Genomic DNA, 14,442 nt, shown 5'->3' with positions numbered 1-14,442 from the left:
TTTGAGTCATCTCCGCCTGCAGTTCTGATTATGCTGATGAGTCGGAGTTAATAAGCGTATTAATTACCTGTGGAAGAGACAAAGCGTCTCCTGCCGAGGACCCCCCTCCCCCCGCGTAAATGAGCAAAGTATTGTCATCCCTGTCCAGCTCTCTCCAAGGTTGCTTTTTCTTTTAACAGTGCTGGCTTTGCTACAGAAAGTCTCTCAAGTCACACGGTAATGAGCTTAATTAGAATAATTCAAGGTCGGGTAGGACAACGGCAACGTGAGCGAGGGAAGCACGAAAAGAATGAAGACGGAAATAAAAGCGTATTCCGCTAAGAGTGGATTTAATTAGATGATGCAGCATGTCTTGATTAATCACGCTGCATCAAGGTGATACCTTGACTGAATTTTAACACGGAATTTCATCTCATTTGTTTATTTTTCATCTTAGCAATGGAAGCAAGGAAACTAGAAAATAAGAGTATCAAGTGCGACACTATTTTTTTTTTTACATCTTTCTATTGACAAACTGTTGTTAAAACACTATCATTACAAAAAATCTAAATAAAATAAATGGGTTAGGCTCACCATAGCCTAAAATATAGAAGTTAGGACTAATTATTTTGTGGTGAAAATATGTATTTTGAGTATCACATTTAAAACTGTTAACACAAAAAAACTTGCAAAGTGAATAGATTTCTAATTATCCCTTTTTAATATAATATAACCATGTAAAGGTCAAACCACAAAATTATTGGCAGCAAAATAAAATTTCTGACTAATTTGTATCATATTTATATGACACATTATTTTTATAAGGGAAAAATAATCATTTAAATCAAAATAGTGTTAGAAAAATACGTTTAAAATGTAATTATTTGGTATTTCACAACATATTCTGCAGGATAAACTTGATTTTTTTCCATTTTCTTTTACTTTGGCTGATAGAAAATTTGCTTACAATAAAAAAATAAGCACAAAGGGAGAAAGCAGAATAATGTAGAAAAAAATGATAATAAAATGTGAGAAGAGGGATTTGAGGAATATTTTTTATGAGTTTTCTATTGTTAAACAAGGGGAAAAAAATTAAATATAAAAGGAAAAGCTTTTTTTTTTGGGAGGGTGGGGACTACATGACCATGACAGATTCAGGCCAAAGTGGGCTGTTATGGGTTACATCCTCCCTTTATTTGAAAATATTTTCTCATCTAATCTCTCTTTTTTTGACATAAAATGTGTTGCAAGGTCAGCTTTTAGCAGCAGATTTTTTCCTTGTATTTATTTAGCCCAAAAAATAGATTCCCTTTCTACTATACTGCGGGTCTAAAGGTAACCTTAACATTAACACACTCACTTAAAGGTGAAATTCAATCAGACTGGGATAAGGCAGTTCACATATTGGTGTGAAATAAACAAGTGAAATAAAAAAAGAGTCCAAATCAGCAGAAAAAGCCGCTAATCAAAACTGCCGCTAGCCGAGCGGTGAAGCAATAAGTGCTGACAAATTGAATTGCATACTTTTCATGCCACATGTGTCATCGGGCTTCTTAAAAAGAAGCAGAAGAAGAAGAAAAAAAAAACCCAAACACAAGTTACCGAAGCAGTAAGACGGTCTGTTTCGTCAGCAGAAAAGGTGACAGGTCATGAATTCTGTTTTCCACAAGCAAAGCCAAAAAAAAAAAAAAAAACTATACACATAAGAAGGAATGACTGATAGTGGAAGCACTTTCTTTTCTGATACATTAAGTTGGACTCTATAATATGTAAAAATGAAGTAATGCAAGGAACATTTATATTATGCGAGATCATCTGTAATATTGTGCAGAGGCTTCTAAGTATGTGAATGAAAAATGCTGCTAGCAACATTTTGCTTCGTATCGTTTAATTGGATGACGAGTATTGCTGTCGTGCACTTGTGGAGTCATCTTTCAATTAGTAATTTATTGGAGCTTGGGCCTAGGGTCGTCAAATTCTATAACATTACAACGGGGTAAAAATGTCAATGATTTACTATTGCATCTTTTCCAATACTGGGGTTAAGGAAAAACAAAATAAGGAATAAAAGCGAGCTATGAATTATATTACAAAATTAGATCAAGTACAGGGCTTAAAGGGGACATCCATAAAGATAATTCATCACTTCTGGGATATTTAAAAGACTAAATAAAGGATAAATAGGTTTAGTGGGACGTATTTGGAATAGGTTGAGACATGAAACTTTAGATTAAATTTTAATGATGATTATACTTGTGTTTTTATTATTATGATGGCTGAAGAAATGCTCTAAAATAATGGAATTATTAAAACTGAAATGTATTGAATGAAAGCAGCCAAACGCCCCAATTTGTTACAAGATGATGCTACTGCCATCTGCTGCTAATAATTTGAAAGCAAATGCTGACTATTGTGTAATAGATAATAAAGTCACATGTTGTAAGTGCAAAAGCAATTGCATGATTAATTTCATGTCTTTTATTTATTCACTTAAAATGATAAAAGGTCAATGAGGCTCACCTAAATTCCCATTTCTACTAGAAAAATGTAAAATACTTAGTTTTTTTTGGCTTTACATATGTATAAAATATGTATAAACTTGTTTAAAAGTACTACAAATGGGAAGCAAAACAACATTGGATCCAAATATACATGGTTAATATCTCTATTTTGCTATTTTGCAGTATTGTTCTAAGTATTTGATTGATTAGTAAAATACCACTAATGAAAGATAACTATCACATTCTCCAAAATCAATAATAGTGCCCCCCAGTAACCAAAAGACCTACTTACGAAGCACAAAACTGGAAGGTCATATAACATCCATGCGCTCAAAGACCCTCAAAGACATGGGATCCCAACTGTTATGACAGATAACAAAAAAGGACATTGCCACAGAACATCGTTAACAATACTTTTATTCTTGCTTGCTGTCAGATAAAAGCAGATAGCAAGGAGCATATTAATCATAATAATACTAATCCGTTCTGGAGGGCGGACCACCCGCCACAGAACATAAGTGTTACAAGACATTGTATTATGAACAGTCACAACAATGGCTGCCGTCGGCATGTATAATGCGCGGATTGGAAGAATGTTGGCTAGTGTTGCACTGAAAATCACCTGCCATCCGTACCTTTGGCATTGGGAGGTAAACGCAATTCGGGGGGAAAATGGGATGCAAATTGGGGCTACTCAACTGCGGATGGGGGCGGGCTGCTATTTATTTTACCCTAATAATAGCCATTGTTATTTATTGGCAAGATACACAAACAGGAATAAAGCGTAGTCGCTTACCGGAACGTAAACAGCCGTACTACGTGCAGCTTTTTTGATTAGCGACAGCTTAGAAATGGGTTTAGCAAGGGAATATTTTAATGTCTTTTTAGGAACAATTGCATTGTGAACTGATGCAATGGCGAAGGTTTTTTTTATGTCGTTACACTGAATTTAGCACTCAGAATTCAAGGTTTGACACAATTAATGTTATACATTCCTAATCCATTGTTCTTTTCTTAAGTTCTGAATAAAACTTTTTTCACTAACCCTCAAAAGCACAACATGGGTGAAAGATGATTAATAACCATTTTATATGATTTTTTTTGGGTGCATGCTAAGAAATGTTTGAAATGCATTTATTTATTAAGTAGATGGCCAAATATGGAATAAATGGCTTGCTTTTATTGCACATAAATAATTTTGATTTTGTTTTTAAACAACATCAATCACAAAAATTGCAAATGGCATTTTTAAATCATAAATTTGATTTCAAAAGAAGAATAAAAAAACATTTTTGACCCATGTTGTGCATCAAAAAGTCAAATATTGCACATTTTCAGGTTCAGCGTTAATTCAAATTTCTTTGACGGACGGCGACTATTTTTACTTTCACTTTTAGTTAACGAAAGAATGAACTTTATACGATCTGAGGTATTTACAGTTGTGACCCGTTTCTTTTTCTCTGATGGAAAAAAGGCAGGTTTGTTTATTTTAGGGAGGTATTTTGACTATTTAAAAAAAAGCAAAAAACATGATACATTACAAACACGTTTGTCCATTTGATGAACATCTCGAGAGCGACTCAGGCACAGTTGAAGTCTTCTAGTTATGTTTCAAGTTTTACAATTCTACAGTTTACAGTATATTTTTGCTAATGTTGTTAGTTTGAAGAAAAGCACCCACAAATGCAATTATCCACTGGGGGTTATTATATACACAAGCATTATTATTATTATTATTATTACTATTAGAGTGAGATCCACTTTTGAAGTGCAGTACACCAGCAAAAAAAAAAAGAAGCTTTTAGCTTATTCCAATGAGTAGAAAAGAAGACGCGATTTTTAATCACATTGACGTTTGTTTTGGTGAAAGAGAAGCTTTGCAGGCTTTGAGAAAATGAGGTTAGATGAGGGGAAGAAAAAAAAAAAGAGCAAGAAGAGCAGCATCGAGTGGAACAAAGACATGATGGATAGTCCTCGCTTTGTTCTACTAATAAAAAATGTATAAATAGAACAATCTGTTTGGAGTGAGAGCGGCGATGATGAAGAAAAATCTCTTTTTTAGCTTAAACACCAGCATACATTCTCACACACACACATGCACACATCTGGCGCACTTGTTCACCATGTTGAGCCACCATTTGTTGGATTTCCTGAGATTCCAGGTGTCCCTCGGGGCTTTTCAAATGGCAACATTGGCCATACGATTTAGCCAAAGTGACCTTTTGAGGTCAAACATCGGCACTGGGCCCAAAATAAAAATGCTTATGCCGCTATTTAAAAAGGTCTTTCTAACTAACCTGACCCGCAGGCACTTACTACGTCGTCAAAAGAAAAATGGAAGGCGAAGAAATACAAAAGAAATCAAAAAAGATTAAAATGGGTGAGGTATCCTTTGGCTAATTGTAAGGAATTTTAGGTTTGTTAATACCACCTTGGAATGCACTACATACTTTTTTATATGTATATATATATATGTACTGTATATTGCTGTTAACATAAGCAGGATAACTTTTGATAAATATGGCAGCCCGTTTCCCGGCAGGAAGCGGACGCATTTTTTTGTTTTGTTTTTGGAAAGTATTATGACTAAAATCCAAACGACTTCACCAGTTTTTGGTCACTCTTCGTCCACGGTTTCCCTTTTTGAATCCTTCTCTTTCTGCTCTGGGATGTCTGATTTAGGGGGGCCCTCCAGAGCGGTCCTGACGCAGGGGTCTTGCGGCTCCGTCACCCTTCGGGTGGATGCCTCGTCCTGTTGGCGAAGAAGTACCGTTGAAATAGGCAGTTTGGAAATATATCCTTCTGCTTTGGCGTTACCTGCTCTGAGAAACCTTGGGTGACCTGATCGGTAAACTCTTGTATTTCCCCTTCTTCGCCGTTGGAGTGGCAGTTCGGACTCGGCACCTCGATACCGTGGCTTTCCAAGATGGCGGCTTCTATAAGTAAATCAAAAGTTAATTCCACATGGACTTTTTTCTTGGTCTACTATCTAATGCTCACCAATATTTGCCCGCCGTTTCATCTCTTTACGGCGGTTAGCGAACCAGTTGTACACCTTTAATGCTGTCACGCGTTCAAATTCAGACAGCTTGCAACCTGAAAAAATGCATAAGAAATAGTTATTAGAAAGAAATATATTTTCAAGTTGAGAATTAAAATATCTGTTCATCTCTTTGCTTTTTAGCATAAAATAATCTGATGGTACCAATCACAATTAACTATGATCTTGATGATACATGCATCTATGTGTATGTATGTATATGTATAATTATATATATGTATGTATATGTATACTTATATATATGTATGTGTATATTTTTATATATATGTATATTTATATAAATGTATGTATATGTATATTTATATATATGTATGTATATGTATATTTATATATATGTATGTATATGTATATTTATATATATATCAATGCTTTTTAGCTGCTGTAGCCAAAATACTAACTTTTGATACAAAAAACCCTCATTTACTGGTGACATTATTTTGCATTTTGGCACCTGGTTTCTGGATGACCGAGTTGCAGGCATTGGCGATCTCCTCCCGCTTCGCCTCGTCGGGGTACTGGTTCTCCACAAAGAAACTGGAACAGAGACAGAAATGTTCTTGAAACAAAGTGTTGAGGGAAGGCATTTAAACCACACAAACAATAAAAGTCAATTGAGAGAGATTTGTAAATAACCATATTGAAACGTGTTTTTCTACAAGACGTATAGTCGGTCACAAGTGTGTCCTTGGGTTTAAAAACAGCTCCTTGGGATGGCCACTGCAGAAGGCCCCGTGTGGTCTTATTACAGTGAGTGCCCCTAGTACTTACTGCATGCGTCTAATGGACAAATCAATTGCACACAGTGGGTGGGACTGTCAGCGGTGGGGTGAGGTGTTGGAGGCGGGGAGGTAGTGGGGGGCAATGCTACTTTGTCAGCATCCTTCTGGGCGTCCGAGAAAGGAAGACAAGTTTATTTGAGACTGAGAAGCAGAGGTAATAAAAAACAGCTTAATACAGTCTGTATACAAACAAGGGAGAGGAAAAAGCTCATGCTCTGAAAAGCATATGGCGTTTGCTGCCTGGGAAAAAAAAGTCATATGACGTCGCCAGTGTAGGAATGGAACGTGGTTGTAACCCAGTGATTAGGGTTGGCTTTTTATTGGTATAAAGGAAACCACTGTGGTTTGCTTCTTGGAAACATCAGAAAATGAGCGCAGCTTGAAAAGAATAGTAAGTGAAGTCACCTCTCCATTATGGACTGGCACTCTTTCCTCCAGGTGAAGCGGCTTCCTCGCCGCAGCCTCAGCGGCGCCCCGACGATTGCCGGTCTTTCGGCCATGATGCCCGTCCGCCAGTCGGGTTCCTCCTTCACCATGGACCTCATGGATAAAGTTGCGCCTGATGGAGAGAAGGCTGGCTGGTCATAAACTGAAAAAAAAAAAAAAACCTGTGACCAGACGTTTGGTCGCCAGTCTTTTGGTCCCTTTTGGTGGCCGGTAAAATATACTTAGATATTAAACAGTACTTAGATATTAAACAGTACTTATATATCAAACAGTACTTAGTTTTAAACAGTACTTAGATATTAAACAGTACTTAGATATTAAACAGTACTTAGATATTAAAGTATCTATCTTAGATATTAAATTATCTCTCTTAGATATTAAACTCTCTCTCATGAATATAATTTTGAGAGCTGGTTTCAACTGTAAACTCACTGTCACCATTTGACCGGCGACCAAAAGACCGGCAACCAAACGTCCGAGCACCAAAAAAAAAAAAAAAAAACGCTTGGAGTGTTTTGGTTCATTAATTTGTCTCCCAGAAAGTTCACCATTTTTAAGGACAAGATGAGACTCCTGCGGTGGGGAGCACTTTTTTGGGGGGGTGGTTCCAGGTTACCTGGCTGGGCTGCAGTGGCGGCAGCAGCAGTGTACCACGGCAGCAAGTGCATCAGCAGCTCTCTCTGCCTGCTCCACACGGGGTTGGAGTTGGGGTTGAGGTTGGTGTTGGGATTGGGGAGGCAGCCGCTCGCCCCCGCCGCCAGCCCGTCTCTGTCCCCTCCCCTGGCCCTGGGACTCACGCTGTGCTGGCTTTCGCTCCACCTCAGCCCTTCAGTCAGGGTAAGATTGCACATGTCAGTTGGGGGGCAAGTGGAATTTCCATTGTGCAATCGGCTGCCTTTTTCATTTCTTTGATTTTGATTTTTTTGCCGCGTCAGCCGAGCGAATGGAAGCTTTAATCGGAAGCAAAGCGCCGTGGCCAAGTCGGATCGGAACCACTGCGGAGGACTATTGTTAGTATCAGACCGTGTGGGAGGGAAAACCAGCACCAGCATTGCTCCCGCTATGACAACAACGACAGCAAAGCCTCAACGGTGGATCAGGTAAAAAAATTGAAAGAAAAAGATGAAGGGAGAAAGTAGCCATGTGTGTGTTTGTGTGTGTCAAGTCAACTATTTTGGGGGATGGCAAGTTAAATCAAAGTTGTGTGTGTTTCATCTTCTGCATGCAGCAAGCAAGCCAACGTTAGAAGCATACTTGAACATCCCAGAAGCAACTCTTTTGTCTTGAAGGATCGCTCACCTGGATTATTTCTTTCCAGCAGATACCAGCGGTAGAAAGCTCTACGTTTGGAGTCGCTCATCTCCAAGCCTTGCTGCAACAACCACTGCGAGATGTAACTCTGACTGATCCCTGAAAAAAAAACATCATTACAGGTAAACTGCCTATCAATGGTAAACATTTTGAGGTCCCACAACACATACCTTAGTAGCAATATGAATTCTCGACTGTTGTGTTTCCTTACCTGTGACTTGTCCCACTATCGCCTGAGAAATCCTTCGGTTGTTGAGGAAGGTTTTGATCTCCTCTTTTACCAGGTTGCTATCCCTCCTGCCAAAGTAAAAAAACATTGCTCACATCACCACAGAACAACTTTAGCTCACTTAACGTTCTCAGCCAAAAGCAAGATATCCCTACGCACCTGACCTGAATTAACACGACTACAGTAACGGCGGACCACCCGGGCGGCTCCGGGGAGCCGGCTCGCTATTACCCGATGTTATATTAATCTGTCTTTGTCTGCCCTTTTGTTCTCTTCTCTTCATCTTCTCACTCGGTGCTAATTCACGGTTGACCCCGCCCCCTTCTCACCTCATGTATTCCTCCACCTTCTCCTCCAGGTCCCACTCCTCCTCCCCCACCATGTCGTAGCTGAACGAGCGCTGTACGGCCACGCCGGTGGGGTACAGGGGGGGAGGCGAGGCCTCGAAGCTGTTGCTGGGGGACAGCGCCGCTCCGTCCAGGCCGGAGGTCTGCGTGGTGGCCGAAGTGAGGGACAGGGAGGAGGTGGATGACGAAGAGGACGGCGCCGGAGCGGTGGGATTGGCGTGGGGGGTTTTGACAATGTTATTGGGAGCGGTCGGGTGGGAGTCACAGTGAGCGGGGCGCGGGTCCGAGTCCGGATCCAGCCTCTCCAGGGACTCCAAGGCGTGAACGATCTGAGGTTTGCTCATGCCGGAGAGGCGCAGGCGCTGCAGGAGGTCTATTTGCTCGATGGTGTAGCGGGGTTCCACTCTGCAGCACTCCATTCTGACATCTGCAAAAAAAAGTTAGGAAGACAACATGACATCAGGTAGCTGTGCAATTAGAGAGGAGAGCCATATAAAAAATTAAGCCCTTAAAAAGAAAATGTGTGGGGAAAACTGGTGTATCAAAAAATGCTGCAAGATTCGAACCCAGAACCACAAGTATACATAATTATATTCAGTCATCATAGTAGAAAAATGTTATGATCATATTAAGTGGTTAAAATGTCTCATCATGCACTGCAATATTTATTGTTCCAGTAATAACAAAAATCCACACAAGTTTTGAAAGTTTCAAGTATTAAGGAATGCTTGGTGTATACATCCAGGAATATCAATCTGTTTATTCAATCAAGTCTCAAGTTGAAACTTCCTTTGCAAGTTGCAGCAGAGTGAAATCAGTGCATTGCATTCATTGTTTTTGCACGTCATCAAAGTTGCATGATTTTAGTGACCTGACCCAAGAAGACCCACCTGCCCCCCTCGTTAGCTTACCTGACGGAAGGGGTGACAGGGAGAGGCGCCCCGGGAGTGGCTCCGTGCTTCGGGTCGCAGCGGGGACACACCACTGTCGCATGGCTCCGCTCGGCAAACACTTCCCCAGGCTTCCTTGAGACAGTAGACGCACCGCAGTGTGTTGCGATGGTTAAGCGGCTATTAGCATGTTGGCAGATCGACAACCTCAAGATGACTTGCCGGAAGGCTAATTCAGCTAGGCTAACGCGGTTCTCCGGCTGGTTCCCTGGAGCCTGCTCGGGAACGAGCAGTTAAGTTAAACGTTATTGTTCAAATAAAAAAATGGAAGTCGGAATCATGATCTCTCAAAAATAAAAGCCATATTCATGATCACGTTAGACTTCAAATAGCGACAAGTGATTGTATTTTGAAAAATACAGGAACTAGTCTGGCAGCTGTTTCAATTGACAGAGTAGACTGTCTCGTCTCCGCTAACTTATCTAAACTTGCACATTGGATGCGAAAAAAGTCGTTTATAACGCGATCTAATAAATGTAGACGTAAGGAAAAATGATGTTTAACGGGTAATGAGGATGCGATGCATTTGGTAATAACGGGTTAGCCCTGTCGTTATAACAGTTAGCACATCGCTAACTAGCAGCGGGGTGGTCCCACGGCGATCGGCGTCTCGCTTACCTCCTCTCGGCGGCGGTGGACGGACAGCTGCCGCCGTCAGGCTGGACAGCGACGGTGGGCTGGAGAAACTGTCACCCAATATAAATATTTAGCCTCCCCCAAGTTCCCCGGCCCCTGGGATGTTTTTTTCACAGTTGGGAAAGGAGCACCCACCCCTGGGTCATGTTGTCTTTGGGCTATGCAGCAGTACTGTATGCAAATACAGTACAAGGAGTCTCGATTTATGACCCCCCTTCACCCGACACCGTCGTCAAGTACGTCTGGATGATTATGACTTCCGGTTGCGCTGCAAATACTGCACTCAACACCCACCCAGCACAAATGTAAAAATAACTCCAAAAAGAATACTTAGGGGGGAAAAAAAGGAATGCAAGAAAAATAATGATAACTTGCACTTTCTTACATGCACCTCTACTCAAAGTGGATCCATTGTAAGCCAATTGAATGAGACAAATGATGATTGATCATGTTAATAGTGTACATTGTTGTACAGTATGCTGGTTGTCATCATTAAATCACGATCGACATTGATAGTAACGAGTTAATTATTATTATTATTGTCATATATTTGTATTGCCTAAGTTTGTCCACACGGTGGCGACAAATCTCCCGTGTTAGCTTACAGCACATATCAATGAACATATTTATATTCATGTTAAATAACATACTATATATGTGAATATGTAAGATTGTAGCCAAGGACTAATTTTCATCTTTATTACCTATGTTTTAAAACATTAAATCATTGTAGAGCCAAGCCAAAATGACATATTGCGATTGGAAATAAAAATATATGTATAAATTTAAGATTATTTTAAATAATTAATTTTAAAAATGATAATAATCATGAGAAAGAATAATAAATGAATACAACAAATCAACATTTGAGCAATATATCTGTCTTTATTAAGTCGAAACTTGTACTTATAACCTCGAAAGACAGGCGTGCCATCAACAACACACCTGGGTCTAAATTAAAAAGCGACAATGACGAATTACAAAAATGTCTTTCAAAATAAAACTAACATGTATTGTCAATGGATAATTTATCATCATTGAAATATTTATTAGTCAAACCCTACACACAATTATTTTTTCAAGTGTATTAAAATATGTGAATGCGTTTATTTCTATAGACATTTCTGTCTGGAAACGGTTGTCATTGTATTTTGAAGGTCGTGTCTTGTGACATGATAAACGTGCCTGACCAGCGTGTGTGACAAGTTAGGTTAGCCCTGAAGACAAGACATGCTGTCTTTTTACACAAATTTAAACCTCTGAATCAATGTAAACGAATGGTAACCTGATCAAGATGGCCAGAACAGGTAATCCCTTGACTTATATTGCTTTTACATGTATGGATGGTCTACTATAGATCAAGTTATGGCCACAGATAAAAAAACCTATTGGGAATTGAGATCTGTTGTACCTCAGTAAAAGTTTACATCCATGATGATCTTAATGATCCAATATCAGTTAGATGGTGTTTTTTTTTTTTGCCTTTTCAAGTACCTAAACTCAAGTTCTTGGCAAAACAATCTTGGGATGTGGGTTTGAAAAATACTAATTACACATCTTAACAACCGATAACCTCATTAAAATTTGACCTCTGACCATTTTAGGCCATAATCCCAAAAAAATATGATTGCCTGATTTGTTCCAAAACCCATATTCATGTATAGTATTACCCATACATTCAATTTAGAGATGATAAATACTGTCCTCTCCTCATCATATTTCAGTTTCACCCTTTGAATAGACATTTTGGCAGTACAAGCCACGAGGGGATTAATGATTAATTCAAGAGACATTTTTGTGTGTTTGACCTGACTCATGTGTCTACCCGATCGATATGAGAGCGAGGGATTGAACTGGGAATGGCAACCCCTGATGGTCCTGATGTCATCTAAACATTGCTTTCTCTTCAGGGGTCTGTTGTGCCAACCTTGAGGAGCCTGCAGCACTGATGAAGATGGGCCTCAGCATGGTGCTGGTGGGCCACGTTAACTTCTTGTTGGGAGCGCTGGTGCACGGCGTGGTGCTTAGACATATTAACCTCCATAAACAGGCCCGAGCCATGGAATATGCCATCTCTAACGTCGCGGCTCTCGCATGTGGACTGCTGGTGTGTTTTCTTACCCATGAATGTTAATGTCTCCTATAATAATCCCCTGATTTTTCACTCTATAAGATTCTAATGTTGTTGTTTTTTGTTACCCTAGGGAATTGTGGTTGGCATAGTGGCTATTGTCTTATCCAAAAACAAGAAAAGCAGAAGTCTGGTGAGTAGTATACCACTCTTTTTTCAGAAGAGAAAATTGTGTACATTGTAGACTGGAAAGTGTGTTGACTATTGTGTAAACTTCAGCTCTGTTTTGTCTAATAACACCAATGTTTTGACATATGTTTACTAATGTTTTTTTTCCTCACTAAAATGTTTTCTCCAATTGCTTCTAATGACTACCAAACCCACAAATGACCATTTTTTTAAACTAAATGTTTCCAGACATGCTTTTAATTAAAATTTTTCATCTCCCATTCTTAAACGCAGACATGGTCCCTCTTTAGCGTGAGCCTGGTCTCATCGCTCATTGCATCGGCATCCGCCATCGGCCTCCTGGTATCCGTAGTGAGGGCCATCATCTATGGTGGGCGTAGCCTTTTGACACATTGCCGCTTCCCTGACGCTATTGGGTACTCCAGCATCACCAATGAGTGTCCTTTCGACCCCACACGGATCTACGTAAGTGTGTTTGCGTATACGGGAGCCACGTTAAGGTAGCGATTGGCTTTATTATTACGTTCTTGTTCTATCAATGCAATGTCAGAATTTTATGAGGTTTCGATGCAATACAGTAATTTTTGGAGTATTTGTAGAATGTGGTCACATGATCAGAATCAGTGCAGTGTGTTTTCAGATTTATTATGTACTGTTTACATTATTTTTTAAAACATTTTACATATCTAAAAAAATATGTGCATCAGATCGGTATCAGCAAAACATATCTTGAAAAAAAAACGCACCCAGTACTTTCAAATAGTGCTTTTGGTAGAACAAAAAGGGGTTTAGTTACATTTTTAAAGATATTTTCGGTACACAACTACTTCTCAGACCTCTTGCAGTTAAATTCATGGATGTAAACAGACTGGCAAAGTAGACTAGATTCAAATTGCGGAGTGGAAAAGCTCAAGCCTCAAAAATTAAACCTCACCCGCATCTAACAATCGGATGCCCCCCCCTCCCATCAGAGCACCACTCTCATCCTTTGGGTGCCCCTCATCGTGACTTGTGTGGTGCAGTTCGTCTTTTCCGCCCGTTGCCTCTCCGCGTCCGCCTCCTTCCTGGGCCTTCCCTGCTGGCCATACAGAAAACGACGGCGGGAGGTCCGAGCGGTCATCAAGGCGGTGAGGCCGCTGGAAGAACTAGTCGAATCTGGGGTCAACAAAGCCAAACACCGGCAAGATTCCACACCTCTTGAGCGCTACACTCAAGCCCCCAGGACTGACAACGAGCCTAAAAGACCGCCGCCGCCTTCACAACCGGTCAGGCAACAGCGCCGCCAACCTCCCCCAACGCACCATAGGAGCCTCCCCCCGGCTGAACGGCGGCCTCTTCACCAGCAGCCTCGCTGGCAAAAGTCACCCAAACCCAATGCCCCTCAAAGCGGTCTGCCACCACACCCCGAACAACGCCGCCTATTGGAAAGAGGCGCTCTAGAACGGTCCAGTTTCTGGATTTAAACGGATGGATAGCTTGCTTTTTTTTTTGGACTTCAACCCCCATCCACGTAGTGTCTGCGTCTGTATCAGTATTAGAGATTGGAACAATCCAGAGCATTGATTGGATCGTTTCAATGTTCCATCAAAGTGAAATGCTAGCGATTACCCGTCAATCAAAACTAACAACATTAGAATTATGGTACCCATTTCAATGGGTTGAAATTGACTTTAACGAATCATTTTATACCTGAAAACACCTTTTCTCATTTTTTTTTCCCGTGAAGGGATGTAACTTTATTTATTGTCTTTTCGAAATAAAGATTTATGACGTCACCTGTTGAGTGTATTTATTTGGAAGGGAAAATTGGTGTTCATTGTTAGGGTAAATAGTTTGATGAGTTACCTGACAGGAACGACTGGTTACATAAGAAAAGGTGCGTACACGCCCATTCCTAGCTGTCATTTTAAAAATTTAAAAAGTATTCTATTCATGTAGAGAA

At 40.1% G+C, this 14,442-nt stretch overlaps 2 protein-coding genes across 8 annotated transcripts; one reads left to right on the top strand and one right to left on the bottom strand.

Moving 5' to 3' along the window:
• Positions 1-2,879: 2,879 nt before the first annotated feature.
• On the bottom strand, positions 2,880-10,505 carry LOC144215147 (homeobox-containing protein 1). 6 transcript variants are annotated; one of them, XM_077743967.1, is made up of 11 exons: positions 10,223-10,505; positions 9,566-9,822; positions 8,637-9,081; positions 8,290-8,375; positions 8,067-8,177; positions 7,384-7,593; positions 6,726-6,879; positions 5,993-6,075; positions 5,481-5,576; positions 5,298-5,416; positions 2,880-5,232 (listed from the first exon to the last, which is right to left on the bottom strand). In XM_077743967.1, exons 2-11 carry the CDS (start codon positions 9,645-9,647, stop codon positions 5,098-5,100), a joined length of 1,521 nt encoding a protein of 506 aa, XP_077600093.1. In that variant the 5' UTR covers positions 9,648-9,822; positions 10,223-10,505; the 3' UTR covers positions 2,880-5,097. The 6 variants fall into 6 exon arrangements, with proteins under 6 accessions (XP_077600093.1, XP_077600092.1, XP_077600095.1 ...); XM_077743966.1 differs by having other exon boundaries at positions 9,566-9,679; XM_077743969.1 differs by having other exon boundaries at positions 5,298-5,413; positions 9,566-9,679.
• Positions 10,506-11,270: 765 nt separating this feature from the next.
• LOC144214901 (transmembrane protein 54-like) lies at positions 11,271-14,275 on the top strand. 2 transcript variants are annotated; one of them, XM_077743631.1, is made up of 5 exons: positions 11,271-11,547; positions 12,151-12,215; positions 12,445-12,504; positions 12,774-12,965; positions 13,472-14,275. In XM_077743631.1, exons 1-5 carry the CDS (start codon positions 11,535-11,537, stop codon positions 13,961-13,963), a joined length of 822 nt encoding a protein of 273 aa, XP_077599757.1. In that variant the 5' UTR covers positions 11,271-11,534; the 3' UTR covers positions 13,964-14,275. The 2 variants fall into 2 exon arrangements, with proteins under 2 accessions (XP_077599757.1, XP_077599756.1); XM_077743630.1 differs by having other exon boundaries at positions 11,290-11,547; positions 12,151-12,347.
• Positions 14,276-14,442: the final 167 nt, after the last annotated feature.

Source organism: Stigmatopora nigra, chromosome 21 (genome assembly GCF_051989575.1).
Source record: "Stigmatopora nigra isolate UIUO_SnigA chromosome 21, RoL_Snig_1.1, whole genome shotgun sequence".
NCBI lineage: Eukaryota > Metazoa > Chordata > Actinopteri > Syngnathiformes > Syngnathidae > Stigmatopora > Stigmatopora nigra.
This window is presented reverse-complemented; position numbering and strand designations above follow the sequence as displayed.